The sequence below is a fragment of the Neomonachus schauinslandi genome, chromosome 13, assembly GCF_002201575.2.
Source record: "Neomonachus schauinslandi chromosome 13, ASM220157v2, whole genome shotgun sequence".
Taxonomy (NCBI): domain Eukaryota; kingdom Metazoa; phylum Chordata; class Mammalia; order Carnivora; family Phocidae; genus Neomonachus; species Neomonachus schauinslandi.
Genome location: NC_058415.1, coordinates 88,733,453 through 88,759,652, shown reverse-complemented (window position 1 = coordinate 88,759,652; position 26,200 = coordinate 88,733,453). Strand labels below are relative to the sequence as shown.

The 26,200-nt window shown below is 48.7% G+C and overlaps 1 protein-coding gene across 10 annotated transcripts in view; it reads right to left on the bottom strand.

Annotated features, from left to right (window-relative positions):
- Positions 1-26,200, bottom strand: part of PRRC2B (proline rich coiled-coil 2B) — a 61,186-nt gene that overhangs the window by 24,009 nt on the left and 10,977 nt on the right. For 9 of the 10 annotated variants that reach the window (XM_021691751.2, XM_021691752.2, XM_021691756.2 and 6 more), the window contains exons 6-14: positions 24,027-24,268; positions 23,442-23,563; positions 22,851-22,993; positions 17,965-18,055; positions 15,078-15,270; positions 11,095-11,410; positions 9,235-9,419; positions 6,990-7,185; positions 556-772 (exon numbers count right to left, since the gene is read on the bottom strand). In XM_021691751.2, the coding sequence (XP_021547426.1) occupies positions 556-772; positions 6,990-7,185; positions 9,235-9,419; positions 11,095-11,410; positions 15,078-15,270; positions 17,965-18,055; positions 22,851-22,993; positions 23,442-23,563; positions 24,027-24,268 (1,705 nt within the window). The remainder of the gene's footprint in view (positions 1-555; positions 773-6,989; positions 7,186-9,234; positions 9,420-11,094; positions 11,411-15,077; positions 15,271-17,964; positions 18,056-22,850; positions 22,994-23,441; positions 23,564-24,026; positions 24,269-26,200) is intronic. The other variant, XM_021691754.2, reaches the window with a different exon arrangement.

Genomic DNA, 26,200 nt, shown 5'->3' with positions numbered 1-26,200 from the left:
AGAAAACGAAAAAGAAAAAAAAAAAACATAAGCACCAACATCTGCTCTATCTTTAAACATGTCTCAGAGCTGCTGGGCCATAGATTGCTGGGTGGCCCCCGGAGTCCGGAGTGAAGAGTGCAGTGGCGGCTGGTGGACTCAGCGTGCCACCTGGAGGCAGAGCAGCTGGGGATCCTCTAGTTCAAACGACAAGCTGGAGCCTGGGAGTCCGCGGAGAGTCTGGGGCACTGGGCCAGCAGGGCCCGCTTGCTTCACTTTCACAGGAAGGAGCCACGACCCGGGCACTCGACCCCGCCGGGCCCCACCCCTCGCCCTGACCTAGGACCTCTCCCTGGCTGCCGCCAGTCTGGCAGGCAGGGAATTGCCTCTCATACAAAAGCCTTCAAGCAAACCTCATCACATTCTCCATCCCCGGAGGGCACTGCCAATCCCTGAAAGCACCCTTTCTCCAAGCAATGCCTCTGGGGACAGTGCTTCATCCCCGAGCCCCTTGCAAGCAGGACATGGGAGATTCTGCCTTCAATCACAGGCCAGTAGGGCCAAGTTCCATCTCACCTGACATGCATGTCCATGGCCAAAGTGTCGTTCGATTTTGGCTGGGGAAGTGAGTAGCCCTTGCTCTGCAATGCCATATAACCCTCGGGGCTCCACACGGGCGCTGGATCGAGGGCGGCCACTTTCCTTTCTTGCAGTGGGGGCACACAGTTCTGGTCCTCAGAGCGACAGCCAGTCCCACTGAGGGAATCTTGGGGCAACACTGGCTTCATCAATCCTGAAGAAGGCAAAGGCAAAGAACCAATCTGTATCCGCTCATTCAGAGAGCCAAGCTGCAATCTCAGGGGCAACCAGAGGCCCAAAGGAGACAACAGTGACCCTATCATGTGGACACAGCAGCCCACCTGCCCACCATCACCAGGCTCTCCATGCTCTCTGACCACAGAACCTCTGAAAGCACACATGCGTGCAACGTGAGGTGTCCAAAAGACCAGTCCTGGGGCCCATGAAGTCCAACCTGAGCTCCCAGGTTCAGAGCCCCGTGTTGAAGAGTGCACCAACTTGGCAAATGGAAACTGGAAATAGCTAACTGGAGAGCTCCTCCTGTTAGCAGAAGGCCAGAGGGGCCAATCCGTCAGCCACGAAGGTCTGTGTGCGAGCAGAGACGCCCGAGGTCTCCTGCACACACACACAAGGAAGAGGAGCTGCATGCCAGAGAGCTTTACACAAAGAGTGGGCCTGCCTGCTTCAAAACCCGAGCAAGAAGACTTGGAAAGGGATTTTGGTTTCGGTTCTTTTTTTTTTTTTTTTAAAGATTTTATTTTTATTTTTAAGTCATTTCTACACCTCACGTGGGGCTCAAACCCACAACCCCAGGATTAAGAGTCAGATGCTCCACCAAATGTGCCAGCCAAGCACCCCAGTTCCTTCTACTTCTAGCCCTAAAACTGACCACAACACTCCACATTTTTGTACAGTGAATGGGGGGCAGGAGGACACACAGATGACAACAAACTGTTAACTGGCCTGAGGTGATTAAGAGACAGAGGACAGGGGTGCCTGGGTGGCTCAGTCGGTTAAGCTCTTGGTTTCAGCTCAGGTCATGATCTCAGGTTTGTGGGATTGAGCCTTGCGGTGGGCTCTGAGCTCAGCGGGGAGGCTGCTTGAAGATTCTCTCTCTCCCTCTGCCCCTCTCCCCCACCTCAAATAAATAAATCTTCAAAACAGAGAGACAGAGGACACCTTGTCCCACCAGATAGAAGCTGGCTGGGTAAAGTCAACCCCCATGGCCTCTCTGTCCATTTCAATCAAGTGGGGGAGGGGGGGCAGGGAGGCAGCGCAGAAATTAAAGGTCTCGTTGGGCCTAAGCCTGTGGAGAGAAAAAGATCTGATTTTTCAAATACTCTCTTCACAAAGCTAATTAGCAGCCCTGCACTGTGTTATGACCATGTTTTACTAAGATAATCTGGCCAGAAAATGGTTCGACATTGCCAGCGGGTTTAAAGCTTTCTTGTAGCTGTGGGGTGCCCTGTTCAAATGCCACTGATACAGGACTCCAATATAAAGTCAGTGTGAGTCAGGAGGTGGAGACCCTCTCTGGAACTCTAAAATTACACGCCGCTCATTAAGTACTGATTACGAAGCACGTCAAAGCGCTCGACACTGTACATCGGCTTGTTTTGGGCAATATGGCAGCTCTCATTACCTGAAAAACGCTGCTACCCCAAACACTCTCTGCCTCAAAAATGCTGTGCAGAATGTGTCAAACATTCCCCTGCAGAGGTTTCCAAGAAGACGGGAAACCCCCACTGGGCTGAAACCACAGCTCCAGGCCAGTGCCATGAGGAGCAGGGACACCGCTGTCAGTCCCAGCAACTATGGGCTGGGTCTTCAACACCCAGCAGCAGGGATGATGGGGCTTTTCTGCACAAGGCAGAGAGCTGCAACTGGGATGCTGCTCAAGACAGAGGCCCTCAGAGGGCGAGGCCCTCAACTAAAAGGCAGATTTAAAAATATATACTCCCAGGGCGCCTGGGTGGCTCAGTTGGTTAAGCGACTGCCTTCGGCTCAGGTCATGATCCTGGAGTCCCGGGATCGAGTCCCGCATCGGGCTCCCTGCTCGGCAGAGAGTCTGCTTCTCCCTCTGACCCTCCCTCCTCTCATGTGCTCTCTCTCTCTCTCATTCTCTCTCGCAAATAAATAAATAAATAAAATCTAAAAAAAAAAAAATATGCTCCTTAGTACAGGGAAAAAAGGAAATTTGTGTCTTGGCCTGGGCCAGTGAGGAAAAACAGTTCTCTCCTAGGAACGTACAGCCGTGCCAGCTCTCATGCAGTTTGGGGGAGGAGGGTTCAGATTTACACCCCCGGAGTGGTATAGAAATGTCCCAAGTAAGAGTAACAGGTGGTTCGGGGCACGTGGGTGGCTCAGATGGTTAAGCGTCTGCCTTCGGCTCAGGTCATGATCCCAGGGTTCTGGGATCGAGTCCCGCATCGGGCTCCCTGCTAGGCGGGGAGCCTGCTTCTCCCTTTGCCTCTGCCATTCTCTCTCTCTCTGACTTTCATGAATAAATAAACAAAACATTTAAAAAAAAAAAAAAAAAGAGTAACAGGTGGTTCTAGGCGGGCAGGAGAAAACCACCCTGGAGGGACAGACTCTCCACTCGAGCCGTACTGGATTCCTACAATAAATAAAACTCTGCTGAAGATGAACTCACAATCCAAAATTACCAGCATGTGTGGGAAACAGCCTGCCATGAGCCCACACAGGCCACAGGGTTATGTGCCTCCTGAGAACTTCAGATAAAAAATAAACACTAGAGGGGCACCTGGGTGGCTCAGTCGGTTGGGCGGCTGCCTTCGGCTCGGGTCATGATCCCAGGGTCCTGGGATCGAGCCCCGCATCGGGCTCCCTGCTCGGCGGGAAGCCTGCTTCTCCCTCCCCCTCTGCCTGCCTCTCTGCGTACTTGTTCTCTCTCTCTATCCCTCTGTCAGATAAATAAATAAAATCTTTAAAAAAAAAAAAAAATAAAAAATAAACACTAGAAATTATGTTTTAAATTAGTAAAAGCATAAGAAAGTAATTAAGAACTTTGAAAAAATGTATTGATGCACACACAAAAAACAGATTTGATTTGATTTCAGGTCATGACCTCAGGGTACTGGGATCAAGCCTCGTGTTGGGCTCCGTGCTCAGCAGGGAGTCTGCTTGAGGACTCTCTCACCCCCTCTGCCCTTCCCCCACTCACACACGCTCTCTCTGTGAAATAAACAAGTAAATTTTTTTTTTTAAGATTTTATTTATCTATTTGACAGAGACACAGCGAGAGAGAGAACACAAGCAGGTGGAGTGGGAGAGGGAGAAGCAAGCTTCCTGCTGAGCAGGGAGCCCAATGCAGGGCTCGATCCCAGGACCCTGGGATCATGACCTGAGCCGAAGGCAGACGCCCAACGACTGAGCCACCCAGGCGCCCCTTAAGAAGATAGAAATTGTTTCAGTTTCCATTTTTATTTTTATGTTATTTATTTATTTTTAAGATTTTATTTATTTATTTCACAGAGACACAGCGAGAGGGAACACAAGCAGGGGGAGTGGGAGAGGGAGAAGCAGGCTTCCCGCCGAGCAGAGAGCCCGATGCGGGGCTCGATCCCAGGACCCTGGGATCATGACCTGAGCCGAAGGCAGACGCTTAATGACTGAGCCACCCAGGCGCCCCTAAACAAGTAAATCTTTAAAAAATAATACAAATTTGAGAAAAAAATTCCAGTAATAGAGAAAGAGGAGCTCTGGGGCCCGGCAGGAAGGCTCCCACAAAGAAGGGCGGCTCTGCCACCACCGAGGCAGTGGCCACAGAATCCACCACCAACGGTCACACGCGCATCCGTAAAGTGGGTTTCAAGACGTGTGCCCCTCGGGCACGCAAGGAGATCCAGAAATTTGCCATGAAAGAGATGGGAACTGCAGATGTGCACACTCACTGACACCAGGCTCAACAACGCTGGTGTCTGGGCCAAAGGAGCAAGGAGTGTTCCATACCATACCCATGTGCGGTTGTCCAGAAAACATAACGAGGATAAAGATTCACCAAACAAGCTCTAGGTGTTGGTTATCTATGGACCTGTCACCACTTTCAAAAATCTACAGACGGTTAATGTGGATGAGAACTAATCGCTGAGTATCAAATAAAAGTAGAAAACTGCAGGGCGCCTGGGTGGCTCAGTCGGTTGAGCATCTGCCTTCGGTTCAGGTCATGATCCCGGGGTCCTGGGATCTGGCCCCATGGCGGGCTCCCTGCTTGGTGGGGGCCTGCTTCTCCCTCTCCCGCTCCCCCTGCTTGCGCTGACAAATAAATAAATAAAATATTAAAAAAAAAAAAAAGAAAGTAAATATAAAACTAAAAAAAAAAGCAAAAACAGCAGCCAGAGAGAAAACAGAGCAGGCTATGCAGACATGAATCACTCTCAGCAGCAACGGGAGCCAGAAGAAAATGAAATACTATCTTCTTGGTCCTGAAAGAGAGAACTGCCAACCTAGAATTCTACACCCAGCTAGAGAAAGGGTGTCACAAAGACTTTTTCAGGCAAAGAAAACCTACTGCCAAAAAATTTCCTGAAGAACTCGACAGAACGAACGTCAGGAAGAAGCATGTTGCACCCAGATGGAAGGAAAACGCAAGAAAGAGAAAGCAGCCAAGAAACCAGTATATGGACAGGCAAATCTGAACAAGCACAGATTGCATGAAACAACAAAAACAATAATGACTAACCTGGTGGGCATAAAAACAAGGAACTAAAATTCTAGGGATCAATAGGAAGACAGACTGATGGCACCATCAGAGCTCAGGTTAGAGGTAAGGACGCTGACTGGCTGTTTCAAGTCAGAGGTGCGTATTAGAATGTAATGTAACCACTAACAACCATAGAAATAGAACGCAGAGTACAACCACCAAAAGAATAGGAAAACTTGCTCCAAAAAAGGAAGAAAAAGAAAAGCAGAGAAAGGTGAGATACACAGAAAGCATAAAATAAGAGAGTAGGAAATCCTAATATAATAATCCCCAAGACCTAAGCGAGGCACTTTGGCAATTAAAGTCCGATTTTCAGAGTGGGTAAAACCATACACATCTTGTACATACAAACTCCCCCAAAAAAAGGGCTCAGAGAGGCTGACAGTAAAAAGATGGAAAAAAGATACCAAGTGAGCACTCATCAAAAGAAAACTGCAATGATGACATTAATATCAGACAGAGTGGACATCAGAGGGAGGAAGCACAATCAAGGACAGCAGGTGCTACGTGATGATGAGGAGAACAAGATGCATCATTCCACACCTGTCTGCTCCAGACAGAGAAAGCAAAACCTGACAGGCTTTGGGATCTGACAGATCTCCATTCAGAGCGGGAGACTCTCCCACACCTCTCTAGGTAAGTGATGGTGGGGAGGGGCGGTAAGAGCTTGTGGTGGGATAGGGTAGGTGCTCACAGCACAGTCAGCAAGTTCCAGGTAATGGGCTGTGTCCAACTGGAGGATAATGTTCTTTTCAAGCAAACACAGAATGTTAAAAAAAAAAAAAAAAGATCATGTCATATCCTACAAAGAAAATATCAACAAATGCCAAGCAACCTGGATCAGGAGCTGGGTGGTTTGGTCATTTTTGTTCTAAAACAGCAAAATGGAGTAGATGCTCAAAACCTAAAACACTGACTATCTGGCATTTATAGAAGGTTTCCTGACCCTTGTTCTCTGTGGTCCAGACAATATTGCCTGACCACAAAGCAACCACATTAGAAATTAACACCATAGGGACAATCTTAAAACTCTAAATATTTGGAAAATTTACAACATACCATTAAAAATCATCAACCAAAAAAGGGTAATAAATCAAAATCAAACTAACATTTGAAACTGTATAACAAAAATGTTGTATCTTATAACTCCTATTCATGGGAATTTACAGTTGAGGTCATCCTTGAATACTGAGAACAAAAGGTCAGAAATTAATGAGCTAAGTATTCAACACAATTAGTTAAGAACAGAAAAATTTCAAAGGAATTAATGAGGAAAAGAACAGAAATCAATGAAATAAAAGCCAAATAAAATAAAGTAATTAAGAAATCCAAAAGCTGCTTTTTAACAACGGCATTACACAAACCTTGGGAAGGACAAATCAAGGGCCAAAAAGGAAGAAAGAAGGCATAAAGAACATTAAGAATGGAAAGAAAGAAACTTCAATTAAAAAAAAAAAAAAAAAAAGAGGGACACAACGACACAGCAGGAACGCCAGAAATAATTAAAACAATGTATAACGCGTGACCGGAAGGACTCTTCCCAGCGATACCATGTGACTGGAACTATTACCATAGCCTCACTTTGCAAACAACAAAAAGTTCCAGCTCAGGCTGGTCCTGTGAGTTCCAGGAAAGGCCACAGTCCAGGTGGGTCCAACTCCCGAAGGAACACCCTTACCCCCACACCATCCCACTGGAGCATGCTTACCTGAGGGGTGGAGGGCGGAGGGGTAGAAATCCACTGGGGCGCGGGTGGGCGGGATTCGTGGGTCCATGTAGGAAGGCATCATCATCCACCTGGGATCGAAGCCCAGCATCTGGGGATGGTGGGGGTAGAAGGTGCGCTGTGGGTGGGAAGGCGGAGGGTACACGGGCTGCCAGTGCTGCATTTTGTAGAGCTGCTCCTGACCGGGGAGAGAGACCAGGTTAGACAGGTGCCCGGGGCAGAGCCTGCGCCTGTGTGTACTCCCGTGCACACACACACACACTCACGTGCACGCACGACACACACATGCTCACATACCGCCCCCGCCCAGTCACGCCAAGCCCGGGCTTGAGGAGTGTCTGATGGTTCCCCACGGCTCTCTGTGGGGCAGCCCGAATCCCACCAGGCCCGATGTGAGCTGCCCTACCTGCCGCTAGCTTCAGCACACGACTGCCGGCCTCGTGGGGCCCTGGTTACACACTGGGCCCTCCGTCTAGAAGGCTCCTGCTCGCTCCCTCCATCCTGGCTCACCCCTGCCCTTCCTTCAGTTTCCGCTTAAAACGCCTGTCCTCTGGGCAGCCCACTGCAAGTCCGCGGGCGCGACCAGACGGCCGTCCTCGGCTCTGCGACACTGGGACTCCTCCCTGTAGCACTCCCAGGAGGTCGCGATTCTGTACTGCTGGTTTCCCCTCACAAAGCTGTAAGCGACTACATGCCGAGTCCCCTGTAGCAGTCCTGCCCTCCTACCACACTGCACAAACGGGTGAGTATCAGCAAAACATTCAAGTCAAGTCCTGCACCCGCAAGGGCTCGCTTCCAGCCCTGCCCCCCAGCATCAGTGACTCCCGGGGCACCACATAAGCGCCCCGAGAATCAGCATTCCAGCAGGAGTCAGGTACAGAGTCGGTTAAGGAGAAGAGCTGACCGGCTTCGCCCTACCCCTCTGCAAACAGGAAGGCCTGGGCCGGGTGCACAGAGCTGCTCCTCCGTCCGGCCCCCAGGCCCCCGGGGAACCTGACCAGACAGTCTGTCTGCCAGGCTCCTTCGGCTGCCCTGGTGCGCTCAGACTCCTTTCTATTCCTGAGGAATGACTTACCCGTCCCCGCCCCCCGAAGCGTTACTCTTACGGCTGTGTCTGGCTGGAGTTACCCCAGGGATCGTCCTGATCGGTAATTCTCCACCAAGCCCGCGAATCGCTGCACGGTGCTCGCTCACTCAACAGCGCCAAAGCACGAAGAGTATCACTTCCTGTTTATAGCTCAGGATCTGGTGAGCTTCCGAAATACCTCGCAGGGGCCCAGGGAAAGGAGGATCTGAGGTGAAGGCTTTAAAGGCAACTAAAAAAGATTCCGGAAAAGGCTGAAGACCCTGATTTGTCTCCCTAAGGCACACATGTTCTGGTCCATGCTCAGTCATCACTACCAACAACTGAAGGCACATCTGGCAGCTGGGCTACGTGACGTCCACATTTCCTCTGTTTCCCACCAAGGTGCACTGCTCATCAGGACGAACCTGTTCCTCCACACATCCCTCCTCAAAGACACACTCCCCGAAGAGCGCTCCAGTGGGGCCACCAGAGATTGGTGTGATGACAACCATCACCCACGTCATCCTCCCCGGGGCAAACAAGGTCCCTTTTGAGCTTTACGAACCACTCAAAATGAGGACACTGATAACACTGCCGAGCCAGTCCGCGGGCGCCCGAAAAGCCTCGCTACCACACTGAGGCAGGAATCCATTCCTCCTGGCCCATCCAAGGCCACACCCGACTAGACAAGCTGCACAATCAGGATCGGAATCAGTTCAACTCAACACCCACAAACCTACATCCTTAGCCCAAAGCTAGCACACCTCTCCGGCAGCTTTCCAAGCCCTCCTGGGCCTCCTCCCTCGCTGGGAGGGTCCCAGGGTGGACAACGCTGGTCTCGGGAGAGGCCACAGCGGACTGCTCTGAATGAAAACACCAGTGTTCAGTGGAACTGCACTGGGTGAGTGCACACAGCACCAACACTTCCTTACCGACACCAGACAACACGGCCAATACGCTACCAACAGCAGTTTTATTCATTTACGGGAGAAATCACTCGGAAAAACGCAAACTGGCCAGGGCTGGTCTTCTAGGGCTGTAAGTTTTCAGGTGCAGCTCCTGACATCCCTGCCAGTGACAGGGATACGGGAGGGCAGATTTCTGTCGGATGCTTTCATTGAAGGGGGAGGGAACATCCAGTGAGCAGTCCGATCTGTTTACCTGCTGCTGCTGGCGCTGGAACCTGGGAGGAAGTGACTTCTGGTACTTGCTGAACTCCTGTGCAGGGGACCCAGCCTCCCTGGCCCCCTCCTCACTGCTGCCGCTCTGGGCCACAGCTGGAGGAGCCGTGGGGGCTTCTTCCGAAAACGTGTTGGGGGCTCCCTGGGCAGAGAACTCAGGAGAGCCTAGAGGACAAATAACCAGAAAAACGGCTGCAGTGAGCTCACAAAAGCTGGGTCGGCCAAACGCTGATAGCAAATGCTCTTTCTTGTTGGCACGGACACCCCACTGCCGGCCTCCTCACAGCCCCGAGTCCTGGCACTGCGCTAAGTGCCCCGCATGTGTGTGCTCACAGACCCCCTGTGATGCCATCCCTTTGGAGGCGAGAAAGCTAAGGGTCGAGAGGGCAGGTGACCTGCCAGAGGTCACAGAGCCCGCGGTGAGGCTGGGATTCGGTTCCAGGCAAGAGAGGTTTTACTGAGAAGGACTCCAGCAAACCGGAGAACAGCCACCAGCTCGGCGACAGCCCACATCCATCATCCGAGCAGCAGGAGTCAACACATCCAAAGGCTGTGCGAGTCACCGCGCCTCTCCTCGCCCGCTTCCTCATCGATAAAGGGAAGAGAACAGTTTCCTTCTTTCTTGCCCCTGTCCTAGCTTTCCATTCTTTTTTTTTTTGGTCCCTAGCTTTACTGACATATAATTAACATCTGCACTCTTAATTCTACTGCAGGGGACAATCAAACCCCAATGCAAAGCCTCAGGGACCTGGCGGTGCTTCCCAGGGGAATGCCGCAGAAGCGCAGGGCAGGTGCACACGCAGCACCCAGACCTGCCCCCGAGGACCCGTCTCAACTGACCCATGCTCACACCAAACCACCTCCTTCCTGGACTCTCCAGCTCAGGGAGTACTGAGGCTGGGCACACGCTGTACCCAGACTTCCAGGCAAGGAAATGGACAGAACAGTCGGCAGTTTCTCAGAATTCCCTGGACAGAAGGGGCTGAGGACCAGCAGATCAGGAATAAGACCCACCTGAGCACCTACCATCAGCCCCTTCTCTCCTAAAAAGAGTTGTTTTTAGTTGATTTAAGAATATCGGGGCACTTGGGTGGCTCAGTCAGTTGGGCATCTGCCTTCGGCTAGGGTCATGATCCCGGGGTCCTGGGATCGAGTCCCTCATCAGGCTCCCTGCTAAAGTTTAGAGCCTGCTTCTCCCTCTCCCTCTGCCCCTCTGCCCTGCTTCTGCACTCTCTCTCAACTAATAAAATCTTTAAAAAAAAAAAAAAAAAAAAAAGTACATCACAAAGAACAACGCTGGTCGTACTCTAAGTGCTCCAAGAACCCCTTTCCGCCACGCAATCTATTCCTTGCAGAATTAATGCCAGGAAGAATGCACTCGAACGAGCAGGCAGGCTTCTCTCAATGTCACAAAGGTACGTTTTTTGTGATTTTCTTAAATGAACCACAAGGACCCTGTGCTTGAATTAAAGCCCTCCAGCACCCGCATATTCGGGTGGGCAGTGGCAGGAACGAGAACAGTGATGAGGACAATGAGGACAAAGTTGGTAACTAACATGCATGCTCTCTGCCAAGTGCTTTCTGTACTTTCTTTCCCGTGGCCCCTCAGCGTGTGGGCAGGTACAGGCTACTTCCATCCCGTTTTAACAATGCGGAAACAAGCTCCAGGGAGCGAAGTGTGTAGCTGCAACAGGAGGCGAACCCAGGCCAGAACTCAACAGCCGGTGCTTCCCCGCGTCCCCTTGCTGCGGCCGCAGGTTGCACTAGGAAGCCAGGGAGACGCTGAGTACTGGCAACAGCCCAGGGTGTCCGCTTCACGGGACCAGGGCCCAGCACTTACCTTTGCGCAGAGCAGGGCCATTCTCCTGTGGGGGCAGCTTCTCGGTGCCTGGAGATCGGGGCACTTCCTTCTCTGCCTGCTTCTGGGCCTCTCCCGCCTTCTGAGCCTGCTTGCACTTCTGGTCCAGCTGCTTGAGCTTGGCAGCACAGGCAGCCAGCCTCTCTTCCCGGGCTCGGCGCTCCTCCTCCTCCCGGCGCTTTCGGGCTCGCTCCACGGCCTCGGACATCTCTGACTGCACAAACTTCTGCCGTGGGGGTGGCTTGTCCTCTTTCTCCTCCATAGACTGCTGCCGGAACATGCTGCCCAGCGAGGATTTCTGCCCAGAGAATAAAGTCGGATGAAACAATGGGCCCCATGCCTGGGACACGGTCCACCCCACCATGAGATCAGTTCTCCTTCCCGAGACCCCTGAACACCTTTAAGAGGCAGCAGTCACGTGCCGAGTGGTCCTGGGTTTCAATCCTGCTTGGCCCTTTACTAATCTGCAGTGAGGTCTGGGCAAGTGCCAACGTTCTCTACCTTAGCTCCCCCTGTGCAAGCTGGGGATAAAGGAGGCCCTAGGGACAGGAGATGTGCAATGAAGGACGTGCAAGGTGCTCTGCACCGTGACCGACATGGGAAACAGTGCCTGGATGCTCTCACCACGGCTAATGCACACACAAGATTAGGGCCTCCACGGCTAGCGGACAGGAGCAGAGACCCACACATTCATCATTTGAGTCGCAAAACGGCTCTCCTCTTTCTCCCGTGAAAATACAGAAACCTCTGGGTGTAAAGGGGCGCAAGAAACTAAAATTCACAATCAGACATATGGTTTCAAAGTGACTCTTCATATAAAGACATCTCTTTGGGCCACTTCATCCACTTCTGAGTCTCTCACTGGTTCCCAATTACCGGGCAACCAGTGGGACGCCCTCTCAACCCTGGGAAGGTTGCTCCCCGATCTGCAGGGAGCGGAGCTGCAGACAGAACACAGCACAGATGATGGGCAAGTGTAACCGAGCGCCAGTCACCAAAACTCCCATGAGGAATGACCATCAAAAAACAGAGCTTCCCAGGGCGCCTGGGTGGCTCAGTCGTTAAGCGTCTGCCTTCGGCTCGGGTCATGATCCCAGGGTCCTGGGATCGAGTCCCGCATCGGGCTCCCTGCTCAGCAGGAAGCCTGCTTCTCCCTCTCCCACTCCCCCTGCTTGTGTTCCCTCTCTGTCAAACAAATAAATAAAATCTTAAAAAAAAAAAAAAAACCCACAGAGCTTCCCATGCCGGATGCTAGTGACAGATGCACACAAGGGTCCCCAATCCTCAAACATCAAAAACAAGATCTCTGCCTTTTCTGGTGTGCTCATGAGCCCTTGACAAAAGAGCCATGTGACCCATTTATTGCAGTCAAGGACTTTTCTCCTGCAAGTTAACTTCTCGTGATCCAGAGACAATAATGACAGAGAAGATTAGAAACTTCGAACTTGGAAGCATTTAAAAGCACTTTCAGATGAGACTGGGGCCGAGGTGTGCACTTTCCTTCCACGTTGCCTGGGACCAGGCCTGCCCGTGCTCTGGAACGCCGTGCACGGTGGCACCCCCCGGGCCTACATCATCATTTACCTCACCCCTCGGGGCTCCCAGAAATGAAAGAGCAGAATCAAAGGGCACGTGTGTAACTCCAGTAAGATGGCTGGGAGTGCCTTAACATTAGCTGCCATTTCATAGACCCCGTGCTCTGGAAAGCGTTTGAACTTTTCAGAAATCTGAATGCATAAAATTATAGAGATTTTTTTCTCTGTTGACTCAGTTAACTCACATTGTTGTTTATGAGCAGATCAAAGTGAAACCTTCCTGGAATACTGAGTAACCCCAATACAGGAATGGAATTTGGATTAACTGCAGGGTAATTTCCAAGAACAGCTCTGTCAATTTTGTTTCCCCTTTGTGTCCCCTATGCCTAACACAGGGCCTGGCACACAGTAGGTACTCAATACAAAAGACTGAAAATAAAAGCATTTTTATTTTATATGATGTAGAACCAGAGCCCCTTAAATGGCAAAGTGCATTAAAAATGGCAATTTTGTTACTGTGGTTGTTGTTTTGCTAAACGTATTTGAATTAATACCTTTCCCTGAACTAACTCTGCGCCTCCTGGACAATCAGTCCCCAAGTCCCGAAGTGTGGCACAAGGCAGGCATCTGGCGCCGGGCAGTCATGGTGGCTAAGAGCAGGTGGTCAGAGCCCAGGCAGGGCGAGGAGGGGGTCCGTGTAGAGGTGTGGCTGGTGTGGGAGTTAGAGCCAACCCAGCTGGGTGAGGAGGCACATCACAAGGAGAGGCGGCCCAGCAGGGAGATTCAGGGCATCCACGTGGGGCAGGGAGGACGGGGCACTGACAGCTGAGGGAGCAAGCAGGGCATCTGTGCAAGGGAGAGAGCATGGGGGGCAGAAACGGGAGACTGGTCACACACGGGGGGACGGATCAAGTGAGTATGAATACCAGGGACAATGGGAACAGATGTCTCACTGTTGGAGAGAGGAGCTACAGATACAGGGGGGGAAAGAACCAAGTTGGATTGTGTGGAACCAGAGATACCACTGTGAAGTCATGGCTCTCCACACAGATATGGAAATAATAAAGACACAAACATGTAACTACGTGTATCTGTATATACATACACACCTTTCCTCACCCTGTCCACCGAGCAGGCCCAGGAGGAGTGAGCACTCCCGATACCCACATATTGGTTTCTAAGTATCATAAGGGCTGATTCCAGACCAAGGCAAGGTAAGGACAAAATGACCTTGGAAAAGCTCGTCCTGGGGCGCCTGGCTGGCTCAGATGGTAGACTGACCATGTGACTCTTGACCTCAGGTCGTGAGTTCACGCCCCATGTTGGGTGTAGAGCTTACTTGGAAAAAAAAAAAAAAATTGAAAGAAAAAAAAGAAAGAAAAGAAAAGCTTGTCCTACCAGAAAACAAGGAAACTGCTCAATAATGGATGGGACACATAAGGACCGACGCCAGCCTGAAGAGGCTCCTGACTGCCAAATCAAAAATACTTGGAGCTTCAAAACAACGAGAGGAAGAGATTATAACCCACTATGTAAGTAAGTAAACTAGAAGTTTAATGAGAAACAGGATAGTCATAGTTTCAAAGTATCTCCCCACATATTTTTTATTACAAATGTGGAAGAGAGAAACTCCACAGTGTGAAATTCAGGGGACATTAAAACCTTAGTCGAGAGATCAGAGTGAAAGCTGCCAGAGCGCGCAGAGTGGGCTCTCTGTCGCATGGTGGGATGAGAGGAGAGGAGTCGGTGTCATTTCTGAGATAGTCTAGCCAAAAATGCAAACCTTGGACCTAATCATGAGGAAACACCAGACAAACCCAACTTGAGGTGAATTCCACAAAATAAATGGCTTGCAATCCCCACAAGTGTCAAAGTCACGAGAGTGAAGGAAGGCTGAGGGGCTACTGCAGACTGCAGGCAGCCTGTGATTGGACTCCTCTGTACAAAGGACACTGATGGAACCAACTCCAGGTAGGAGTTGGATGGGGCTGAGGATCAGGTGGCAGTGAGGTATCAACGCTAACTTCTTGGTTTTGACTGTGGTTACCTACGAGGCAGAAAATTAATACCAAAGTGTTCTGCAGTGACAGGGCCTGACCAGGCTGGCAACTTACTCTACAAATGGTTCAGAGAAAAATATTCTTTGTGTTGTGCTTCCAACTTTTTGGTAAGTTTGTGACTGTTTCAAAATTTTAAAAGAAATTTTTTAAATGAAAAATCAAAAGAGAGAAATGTCCACCCAGGACTTTTCGGAAACCTAACCACGGAACTCAGTGAAGTACCAACGCATAGGCCAGACGACCAGACGACTGCTGTGCTGCGGTCTTGGAGCTCTGGTGAGAACGAATTTGAGAAGAACAGGTGTGTGCGCATGTGTGCATCTTCCCCAAGCTAGTCACAGGCACAGAACCCCTCCAGGGACCACAGTACCTGGTAGTCAGAGCCAGACGCCCAGCTGTGAAGTTTCCTGGAAAGTGGCTGAGGTTCTGGCACTTTCCGGACGACACGGGTCACACCCACTGCTTCGCCCCAGTCCTTTCCTTCCTCTTGGGAACGCTTGACATCGGCACTGTCCGCGGAGCTCATCGACAACTGTCGCTGCCGTCTGGGGTCCCAACTGCTCCTGGGACAGACCGCAGTGAGCGTGAGTTTTCCCATCAGCCCCAGCATGGTTTGGTCTTACCCGTCAGAGGGCCTCAGGAATCCCCAAGCCAGCTGTCCATACACCAATGTCCTTCCCTGGAACAGACCTAGCCCGCCGTGGGTGAGAGCACACGCCCAGAACACCAAAATCCAGCACCAACATTTACCACGTCACTCTTACACACAAAACTCCAGGTGGGACATTTCACATCCATTACTTGGTTTACGGGAAAATAAGTCCTTTCTCCCCCATTTTAAAGGGTTGGTAACAGAGTTTCAGAGAGCTTGGGGAGCTGTCTTCCCAGGAAGAGCGAACAGATTTGAACCTAGGATCCCAGATGAAGGTCCCTTCTCCTTAGACTATGGCTCCTTCCCTGTGTTTTGCATAAAGGAGGTGCTCAATCAATTCTCCTCAAAATAGCAAAAGACGACTCACTGAATGATGCATAATACAGAGAGCAAGAGGAGGAAGCCAAGCAGATGCAGCACGGAGAAGGAGAAGAGGGGTTCCAAACGGAGGCTGGAAGGGAATGGAGATCTGGACAGTGCTCACCTTTATGTGCTGCAGGGAAACAAAAGCACCAAGGTAAAAAAAAATATGTGCATTTACCAAGCACTGCTTTTGTTCAAAAGAAGCGCCCAGCACACATCAAGGAGTTCAGAGAAAAGCAGGGGGTCAGGAGTGGCTCGTGTGTGTGTGTCTGTGTGTGTCCATGCACACAGGTGCAGGGAGGGCAAAGGGAAGATGAGGCTCTCACTTTGAGAGGCGCCAAGACCACACAAGGCTCCTGACGCACCAGGAAAAGACGACTAAGGCACAGTGTGGAGGAAGGATGTGAGCCGGCTAACCTCTGAATGGTCCAGAAAAGAAAGGATGTGGTCCCAGGGGCCCAGAGACAATGAGCAGGAAGGGATGGAGTCCAGGGAAGTGTCGGGAACCCATCAGGGATGGGGAAACAAAGATGATTTACGGAAGACCCGGGAGCTTGGAGGAGGAGACTCACAACTAACTCGGAGAACACGGAGAAAAGAGCAGGTTCAGGGAGGGGATGGCTTGGGGACTCTCAATCTGAGATGCCCTTGGTCAAAGCCAGCCGCGAAGCTGGGTCCAAACCCATGCTTAACCCTTTCATTCAGTTGAATATTCCATTCACGTCAACTGAAAGAGACGAGGAACAGAGTGTCCTACTGCTCCATAAGTCTGTAAAACTGTATGTCTTTGCCTTTGATTTAAATTCTTGCTCACAATTCCTTCTGGGCTGAGTGTTCCAAGAACTGACCCAGAGATATTTCCCAAGTGCATTCAAAGCTTCAGTTAAAATCAAACAGCAGTAAAACAAACTAGAGAAGCCTCAATTAGTTCACTGTTTGTGTACCAGAGAAAAAGTAGCTGAAGGTCACTACCCACCCCCTCTAGAAGGACTTTGAAGTAAATAACATGGAATAACAAAGAAAAAGACTTGCACGCTTGACTATGTAAACATTCAGTTATTGACAATAAAACTGACAAAAGGAAAAACATCAAAGCATTAATATTTAAATGATATAAAACACTAATCCCATTTTAAAGGTGATATAGTAAGTCTAATAAATAAATATACAAAGGAAATAGGCAATCCCACACAAAGGAAAGCATTCGTATTTGCCGGTATTCAAAAATAAAATTAAATTAAATTGAAAAGCAAATTAAAGCAGCCATAAGTGCTATTTAAAAAGTACTAGCCAGGGGCACCTGGGTGGCTCAGTTGGTTAAGCGTCTGCCTTCAGCTCAGGTCATGATCCCAGGGATCATGGGACTGAGGCTCAAGTCAGGCTCCCTGCTCAGCCAGGAGCCTGCTTCGCCTTCTCCCTCTGCCCTTCTCCTGCTTGTGTTCTCTCTCCTTCTCTTTCTCTTGCTCCCTCAAATAAATTTTAAAAATCTTAAAAAAAAAAAAAAAGTACTAGCCAGGGGAGCCTGGCTGGCTCAGTCAGTAGAGCGTGCGACTCTTGATCTCAGGGTCAGGAGTTCGAGCCCCACATTAGGGGTGGCGTTTACTTTAAAAATAAGTAAAAATAAAAAGTACTAGCCAATCAATCTACCGGCATTATGACAAAAACTAGAGGGACCAAACTACAATGGAGTTTTTTTCCAAAGGGCATTATAGGTAATATGAGTCCAAAAAAGACAGAAAAAGGATGAAATGGTCAAGTAAGTTCAGGAAATCTGGCATACCCCACTCAGCGCTTCTCCCACCTCTCCAAAGATCCCCGACACGCTTCAGCATGCATGTCCTAGGCTCTGGGCAACCGTGAAGTAAAGGAGTTAAGTTGAACCCCGGTGGTTTCCCAGCTGTGCCTGGCCAGAGAAACCCTGCTGGGCACCAGACCCACATGTAATCTGCGGAGCAGGAGGTACAAACAACACTCGGGAAACACTGGCACGCGGTTAAAACCACCAGGACTCAGCCAGCCCACCAGCCAACCGTGCCGGGATGCGCACCCTGGCTCCGGTCCCACACGCTGTCCCATCTGCAGAAGGGAAACCACAACTGCCCGCGTGAGGCTGCCCATGACCAGGAAATGCACTTGGCACGGTGACCAGCACATGGCTGCACGGCCAAGCAGTGATGCGCGTTCACCCGCTCTGGTCAAGCCCCAGGGAGCGGCGCTCCGAGCAGGGATGGGGGATCCTTACCACTTCGGCCTGCCATCCTTCCCAACTTCTTCCTCCTCTTCATCATCACTGAACTTCAGTTTCTCGGAGTAGTCCACTTCCTCATGAAGGCCTACAACAGGAGGAGGGCCAGGGAGACCGAGAGAAGCCAAGTCTGAGCAGCGCTAAGAGTGCCACCCTGGGGACTTCCTCCAGTCAAGGGCTGCTGTCGGCCCAACGGAGGAGGAAGGGCAACCCGGCCAACTGCCACCACGACAAACACCGCAGATCAGGTGAGGGATGGCTCTGGCTTCGGGCGACAACAGAGCAACCCGGCCAGATTAACCCTTCCACAGATAACGGTTCTTAAATCTGGACAAAATATTTTACAAACATATTAGAAGGTACGGAAGAGTGAACAAAAAAGCAGGCAAAACGAGACGGGAGTCCAACCTGGCAACACAGAGGCTTGGTCAGTGGGATCTGTGAGCTACCCAGCGTGAGGGGCTCAGGGGGCAGAACGTGCCCATCAGCTGACAAGTCAGCACACAAAATGTGGGAGAGCCATACAGGGAAAGAGTATTTTGGCCATAAAAATGAATATGGACACACACTTCAACAAGATGAATCCTGAAAACATGCTCAGTGAGAGAAGCCAGAGAGAAAAGGCCACACGCTATACTGTGCTTCAGTTTACATGAAGTGTCCCGAAGAGGCAAAACCACAGAGACGGAAAGTAAATAGTGGTTGCCAGAGGATGCATGTGGGGGTGGGGGGGGTCACTGGGAGTGGCTGCTAATGGTACAGTGTGCTTCTTTTGTGGGTGATGGAAATGTTCTGGAACTGGACAGTGGAAATGGCTGCACAAACGTGTGAATGTACTAAAACCCACTGAACTGTGGACTTTAAAAGGATGGATTTAATGGTATATGAAATTTGTTTTATGAACTGTATCTTTTTAAAAAGAAAACAAAAAGTCCAATACAATTACAAAGCAAATCTGATGAAAAGGCAAGTGCAACTATACGCTGTCTAGATCATCAGTTTAAATACAAACACAAATGGGCTGAAAGGAAAAGGATTAAAGAAAAAAGACACAACATGAAAACATTAACACCAGAGCAATGATCTAACATGGGACAAAAGACCCCCCCCCACCAAGACAAGAAACATTTCTAGTGATAAAGGACATCTGAAAACAATACAAAGGATCAATATGTCGGTCATAAAAATTATAAATGTGCATATGCCTAATAACAGCTTAGAAACCAATGAAGCAGAAACCTGATGGAATTAAAGGAAGAAATAGAAAAATCCACAGTCACAGTGGAGAATTCCACACCTCATTTTCAGTAAGAGAATTAGACAAAAATATGTAAGATCTGAAGGATACTATCAACCACCTTGATAGTGACTAAACTGATATTTACAGATGCTCAACAACTGTAGAATACACATTCTTTTCAAATACACTTGAATAGTCACCAAGACTATAGTCACCAAGACTATATAGTCCTAGTCATAAAATAAGTCTCAGTGAGTTGAAAAGAACCAGAATCATACAGTGTATGCTCTTGGACTACAATGGAGTTAAATTAGAAATCCAGAAAGCCCTAATAATTAAAATGAACAGATAACAATCCAACAATGGAGAAAATTAAAGCCCAAAACTGCCTCTTCTTAAGAGATAAAGATTAAAAAGAATAACTCCTTAGCAGAAGTGAATAAGAAAAAGAGAAAAAATACAAATTACCCAATTACTGGGAATGAAAGAGGGGCTATCACTACAGATCCTACAGACACCAAAAGGAAAAGGAATGAGATCAACAACTTTATACCAATAAATTCAACTCAAAAGAAATGAACAAATCCCTTGAAAAACATGACTTTTTAAATACTGACAAAAACAACAAAGGAAATCTGAGTAGCCCTCTAACTAATCAAAGAAATTAAATTTATTATCAAGAATGTCACCACAAAGAAAACTCCAGGGTCAAATTATTTCACTGGTGAATTTTATCAAGCATTTAGGAGAGAAATAATACCAAACTTATAGAAACTCAAAAAGCAAAGAAGGAACATTTTCCAACTCCTCTTATGAGCCCAGCATAACCCAATACCAAAACCCAACAAAGACATTAAAAGAAAAGAAAATCAGAGACCAATATCTGCCATGGACATAGACACCAAGAACCTTAATAAAATATCAGCACACTGAATCTAGGCATACAACAAGGTGGAGCTTATTCTAGGAATGCAAGGTTGGTTTAGCATTAAAAATAAATAAACAAACAAATAAGTATCAACCATTCAATGCAGTCCTCCAGATTACCAAAATAAAGGGGAAAAATCTTTTGATCACAGACACAGGGAAAGTCATTAAACAAAATTCAATACCCATTCATGATTTAGAAAACAAAACACTCAGCAAACTAGAAATAGAAGGAAACCCCTTGATCTGATAAAAAACACCCAAAATCCTATAGCTGACATCAGATTTAACGGTGAAACACTAGACACTTTCTCCCCAAGATCAGGAACAAAGAACTTCAACACAGCACTGTACTGGAAGTACCACACTGCATTTAGGCAAGAAAAAGAAATAAAAAAGGCATATAATCTGAAAAGAAAACACAAAACTCTCCCTATTTATAAGCAACACGATGGTTTATGTAGAAAATTCTAAGCAATCAACAAAAACTAGTAAAACTAATCAGTGTAATTCAACGAAGTGCCTGGTACAAGTCCATACACAAAAATCAATGGTTTATGTAACACCAAACAAAAAAATGATTACATTTTAAAAATCAACACCATTTACAGCAGCGTCAAAAAACATAAACTACTTAGGAATAAACTTAAAAGATGTTGGAGACCTCCACACTGAAAACTGTGAAACACAGCTGAGAAAAGTCAGATTCACCAAGTTCCCGGGTGGAAGATTCAAAATTAAGGTATCATTTATCTAGAAATACATTCAACACAGTCCTAACCAAAATGCCTGTGAGCTTTTTGTAAATACTGACAGGCTGATTCTAAATTTATATGGGAATGAAAAGATCTTATAGTTGAGTAATATTGAAAAAATAGTCAATCTTGAAAAGGAACAAGGCTGGAAAACTTCCACGGCCTGAATTTAAGACTCACTACAAAGCTACAGTGTGGTATTGGCATAAGGATGAATAAATACATCAAGGAAACAAACAGGGCCCAGAAAGAGACCCATACTTATCTGGTCAACTGATTTTTGGCAAAGGTGCCAAAGTAAAATTCAATACGGAGAGGAAAGTCCTAACAACAAATGGTATAGAACCACTAGATATCCTTCTGGATTCAAGTGAGCCTTGACTCCTAGCTTACGCACAAAAATTAATTCAACACAGACCACAGACCCAAAAACAAGAGTTGAAACTATAGAAAATAAGAGAGTATCTTGGGGCGCCTGGGTGGCTCAGTCGGTTAAGCATCTGCCTTCAGCTCAGGTCATGATCCCAGGGTCCTGGGATCGAGCCCCACATCGGGCTCCCTGCTCCACGGGAAGCCTGCTTCTCCCTCTCCCTCTACTGCTCCCCCTGCTTATACTCTCTCACTCTCTCTGTTGAATAAATAAATAAAATCTTTAAAAAAAAGGGGGAGTATCTTTGCTGTCAAGGGGAGACAAAGATTTTTAGACAAGACACAAAAGAAATAACTATAAAAAACACAAATTTATAAATTAAGCTTCATCAAAACAAAAAAACTTCGGCTCATCAAAACCCAGGGCTAAAAAAATGAAAAGACAAGGGGCGCCTGGGTGGCTCAGTCGGTTAAGTGTCCGACTCTTGGTTTTGGCTCAGGTCATGGTCTCATGGGTCCTGGGATTGAGAGCCGTGTCAGACTTCGCTCTCAGCATGGAGTCTGCTTGGGATTCTCAATCCCTCTCCCTCTCTGCCCCTCCCCCCACTCATATGCTCTCTCTCTCTCTCAAATAAATAAATCTTAAAAAAAAAAAAAAAAGGACAGACAAGGCAGGCAAACAATGAGAAAAAAATATTTGTAAAACGTTAAGTTGCAAAGGACTCGTATCCATGACTTTTATCCTACCACTCAAAAAGAGAAAAAAAAAAGAAAGAAAGAAAATACACCAGTAGCCAAATAACACATGAAAACTTGTTCACCATCATTAGTCATCAGCAAAATGCAAATTACAAGCATAATGAGACACCACTACACACCCACTAGAATGGCTAAAATTAAAAAGACTAATCACATGGAAGTGTTGTGAGGGCGCAGAGAAACCCAGCTCTCAAATCCTGATGCCAGGAACGTAACCTCGCACGGCCACCACGGGGAAAGGTGCAGGTGGGTCTCAGAGGCCCAACGGCTCATCTTCCCTTTGACCTCACAATTCCACTCCTGGGTATTTACTGAAGACAAATGAAAATACTGTTCATAATGGAACCTCCCTCACAAGAGGGGAGGCCCTAGGCAGAGTCGGGGGAGGAAGGCAGGCTGGCAGGGGAAAGTTCTGGAAAGTCCTCTCAGCGGGAGGTGTGCTACACACGTGTATCTCTCTGTCAAAACTGCACAATGAAGATGAGCACCTTTCAGTGTAACTAAAATTTACGTGAAAGCAAATAAACAAAAAGAATTTTAAGAGAACACAATCGGACTGGCGGACAGGGCGTGGTACTTGTTGAAGCCAGGTGATGGGAAGCTGGGGGCTCACTGCCCCATTTCCAGTTTTGTTTAACTTTTAGAAAGTTAACAAAACATCCCCTGCAGCTAAGAGCGAGACCAAAGACCAACAGAAGACACGGCTCGGTGAGGAAGCAACCGCTGGCCAGCACCCACTGGGGGCCCTGAAGCTGCCGCCCACCCCACAGCCCCGCTGCGGCGTGCTGAGGGATGCACACCCACTCGCTGGCCCTGAAAGCCCCACGACCCACCTGCCCAGCCATCGTCAGCGTCTGCGTCCAGGTCGTCCAGGCCCTTCAGGTTTTCGGCGTTGATGATCGTGGGCCGCGGCGCCCGTCCCACCAGCTGCCTCAGCGGGCGGATGGGGCGAGTCGTTCCCAGCCTGCTTTCTTTTCTGACGAGGGCGAGAAGAGTAAAGATCTGGCCTCACGTCAAGTATACAGATGGAAGCACAACCCAATACTTTTCCCAAAAATAAGTCCTACATTGCCAAGGTTCATGGTTGCATTTAATATTTAAATCGTCTCCCTTTAAAAGAAACCTATAACGAACAAACACATCCCGGAGAAGTTCTGCCCCGTTCTGCAGTTTTATACACTCAGCACTAACGCCTAGGGCAGCAGTCACAAACACGTGCCAACACGTCAACTCTTGTCAGAAACGTACAATCCTAACCCAGCCTCGTCCAGCTCCGGATCCCAGCCACCCCACACACCCTGCAGCTCAGAGTTGGTTTTCAGGTCCACTGTGGCCTCCAGAAGACAAAGCACCTTCAAACGTCAGCCCATTATCTCGTGCAGTGCCCCCAAGTGGGGGCACGCTCTATAACACAGGAGCCTTACCCATCTTGGTCATTCATCTGGAACTGTCTAAAAGGAACACGGGGTTCAAGACGGAGCTGGGGAAGGGGAAAAGATCCTCGTTCCACTGTACCCTGGTTCTCTGATGACTGCGGTGAACACATCTGAAACATAACATCAATGAACAGGATTTTCTGGTAATGGCTCACATGCTAAGTTCCACTTGCATTCGAATTCGTTTTGGAAAATGGAAACTGGGAAGAAGAGACAAGCAAGTCTTGGAACTGCCCAGTTAACCCTACCCCCGTATCCCCCATCTCTTTCATGCCGTCAGGAAGCACACATGGGGACTTGCGATGTCGTAGGCAATGCCTGCCTCTCCTTTCTCTAAAGAACCAAAGGCTAAAATGATACCCACATCACCAGGGAAAGAAGCCAAAGACCCTCAAGACTTGAAAAGGGGGAGAGAAAAATGCAGAAGTAATGGACACGTCCAAGGTAGGGCATATCAGGGCAAAGACATTGGGAGGAGAACCGAGGTGGACATTCAACCACTTAGAGGAGGTTCTGCTGGACACGAGCAATCCAACTTCATGGGAAAAAAAAATGCATAGTCTGAAAACTTACAAAAGCAGGAAGCATGTCATGGTATGTAGGTGGGTGGTATACATTTCCCATGAACTGTGAAGCCCCTTTTCGGACAGGCTGAGCCGGGCGGAGAGAGGGGTCCTTAGAATCGCTGGTACATGCCGAGGAGGGGGCTCCGTCTCCCGCACTTGAGTTCCTGCTGCCCAGCTCAGTTGGGGAGGCGCTCAGAGACGTGGCAGAAATTATGTTTCGCCCACCGCCCTCCCTCCAGCTTGTCACATCTGGAAATTGAAAGGGGGCAAAAGGGGAAAGAGGAGGGGGGAGGAGGGATTGTGTGAGGTTCTGAAGGTCAAGGGACCTCCTTATTCACCAAAAACAAAAACAAAAAACCCAAAAGTGAAGAGTCAAGTGGTCGAATCTGTCAGGGAAGGTGGAGGGCAGACACCTGACCAATGAGTATGAACTTGCTGTGGGAAGTCTGGTTGTAAGAGAAATACAAAACAAGGTCCACTCACAGAGAAAACAAGTGTAAACAAGACATGGTCTTCGTTAATTAACAGAAACCACATACACCCACAGGTCTAACACACGAAGAAATCAGGACACAGCCTCGATGAAAACAGCCTGGGGTTAATTTCTCCCACAAATACTGACCCATCAGGATCAGCACTAGGCTCAGCACTGGGCTTTACATTAAAACTGGAATAAGTCCTGGGGCACGTGGCTGGCTCAGTCGGTAGAGTGTGTGACTCTTGACCTTGGGGTTGTGAGTTTGAGCTCCATGTTGGGTGTAGAGATTACTTAAAACTAAAACCTTGAAAACGGGTGTAAATCCTGACATGTTTCAACTCCGTTTCTCAGTGACGCCTCTGGTCAGAGATTTCGCAGCTCTTAAGGTAAAGGAGAGCCCCTCACCCTCCAAGTGGGGGTGTAGGAGGATCTGTGGCCCTACCCACCAGGCCTTCACCCCCACTCCTGCTCAGGCTCAGGGTGCTCTCCTGCAGGTCACAGACCTGCCAACCTATCTATCTTTTCAAGATGATGTGTCCCACTGCCAAATTTAACAAGATCTGGGGGAATCAGATGAGCCCGCCCCTTCTCAGTCAATGTCTGGTTAGGAGTTGAAGCACGAAGTCCCTGAGTACTTGACCCCGAAGAGAAAGAGACACAGCACAGGAGCCACAAAACCAGGGCTGGGTCCCAGCAAGTCAAGCACCTTGCATGCAATCTTGGGCGAATGCTATGGTCACCGCTCTGGCCACACCTGTTCCATCTTCTCAAATGAGGAGATGCAACTGATCCCAGAAGCTGCTTCTAGTTCTAAATTTTTGTAGTCCTACAGAGCAGCTCATTTTAATCCCAGACAGCTACCCAATGCTTGGCTTGAGGAATTCGGTTACATTATTTGGAGCAGACAAAATAAGCCAGCACAGGTCACTGAAAAGGTAGCATGCGCCATTTAAGAGTCATCTCGTGATCATTTCATTTACAGGGTATCACTTCTGACACTGAGATGCTTCGCAGATTAAGACAAGTGGACAGAAGTCCCTCATGTTTCAAGACCTAATCAAACCCTCCCTTCCCCCACCCACCCCCAAACAAACAAAAAAACAAGAACCATTTCACAATCCAAATTTCACAACATCTTAATCTCTCACCTCTTGAGGCCATTAAAATACACATGTATTACTTGTAAGTTCTGCTCCACAATCCTGTCAACTCCTTGGCCAGACCCCAGAGGACGGGACCATGGAGACAAGTCCTAGGCTGGCTACAAACAATCCCCAGAGGAGCATGTTAAAATAGAGATTCTAATTTGGCTGGGGAGGGAGGAGGGCCGGAAATCAGACTTTTTAACAAACTCCTCAAAGGCTCCTGACAGGATTCGGCTAGGTTTAGGCACCACTGGCTTAGAAAACAGGCTCCTGAATCAGGTACGAAGTGAACGGGCCCTTGGTCTGTCTTTGCCCTGAGCAAAGCAGAACAGAACAGAACAAATGTCTGATGACAGAGGGGGAAGCAGACAGGCCTGGTTCAACCCGAAGGATGAGAAAGGGGGAGTCCTCTACAGACCAGCCTAGGGAGTAAGTCCCACAGAGGCAGGGAACAGGGTCAGTAAGCAAGCTTTGCAGGCAGAGAGCCTGGGGCTCGGGAGCACCAGCTCGTTGAGAGCATGTGTGCTTCTAAGAGGCAGAAAGGCAAAAGGAGGAGGA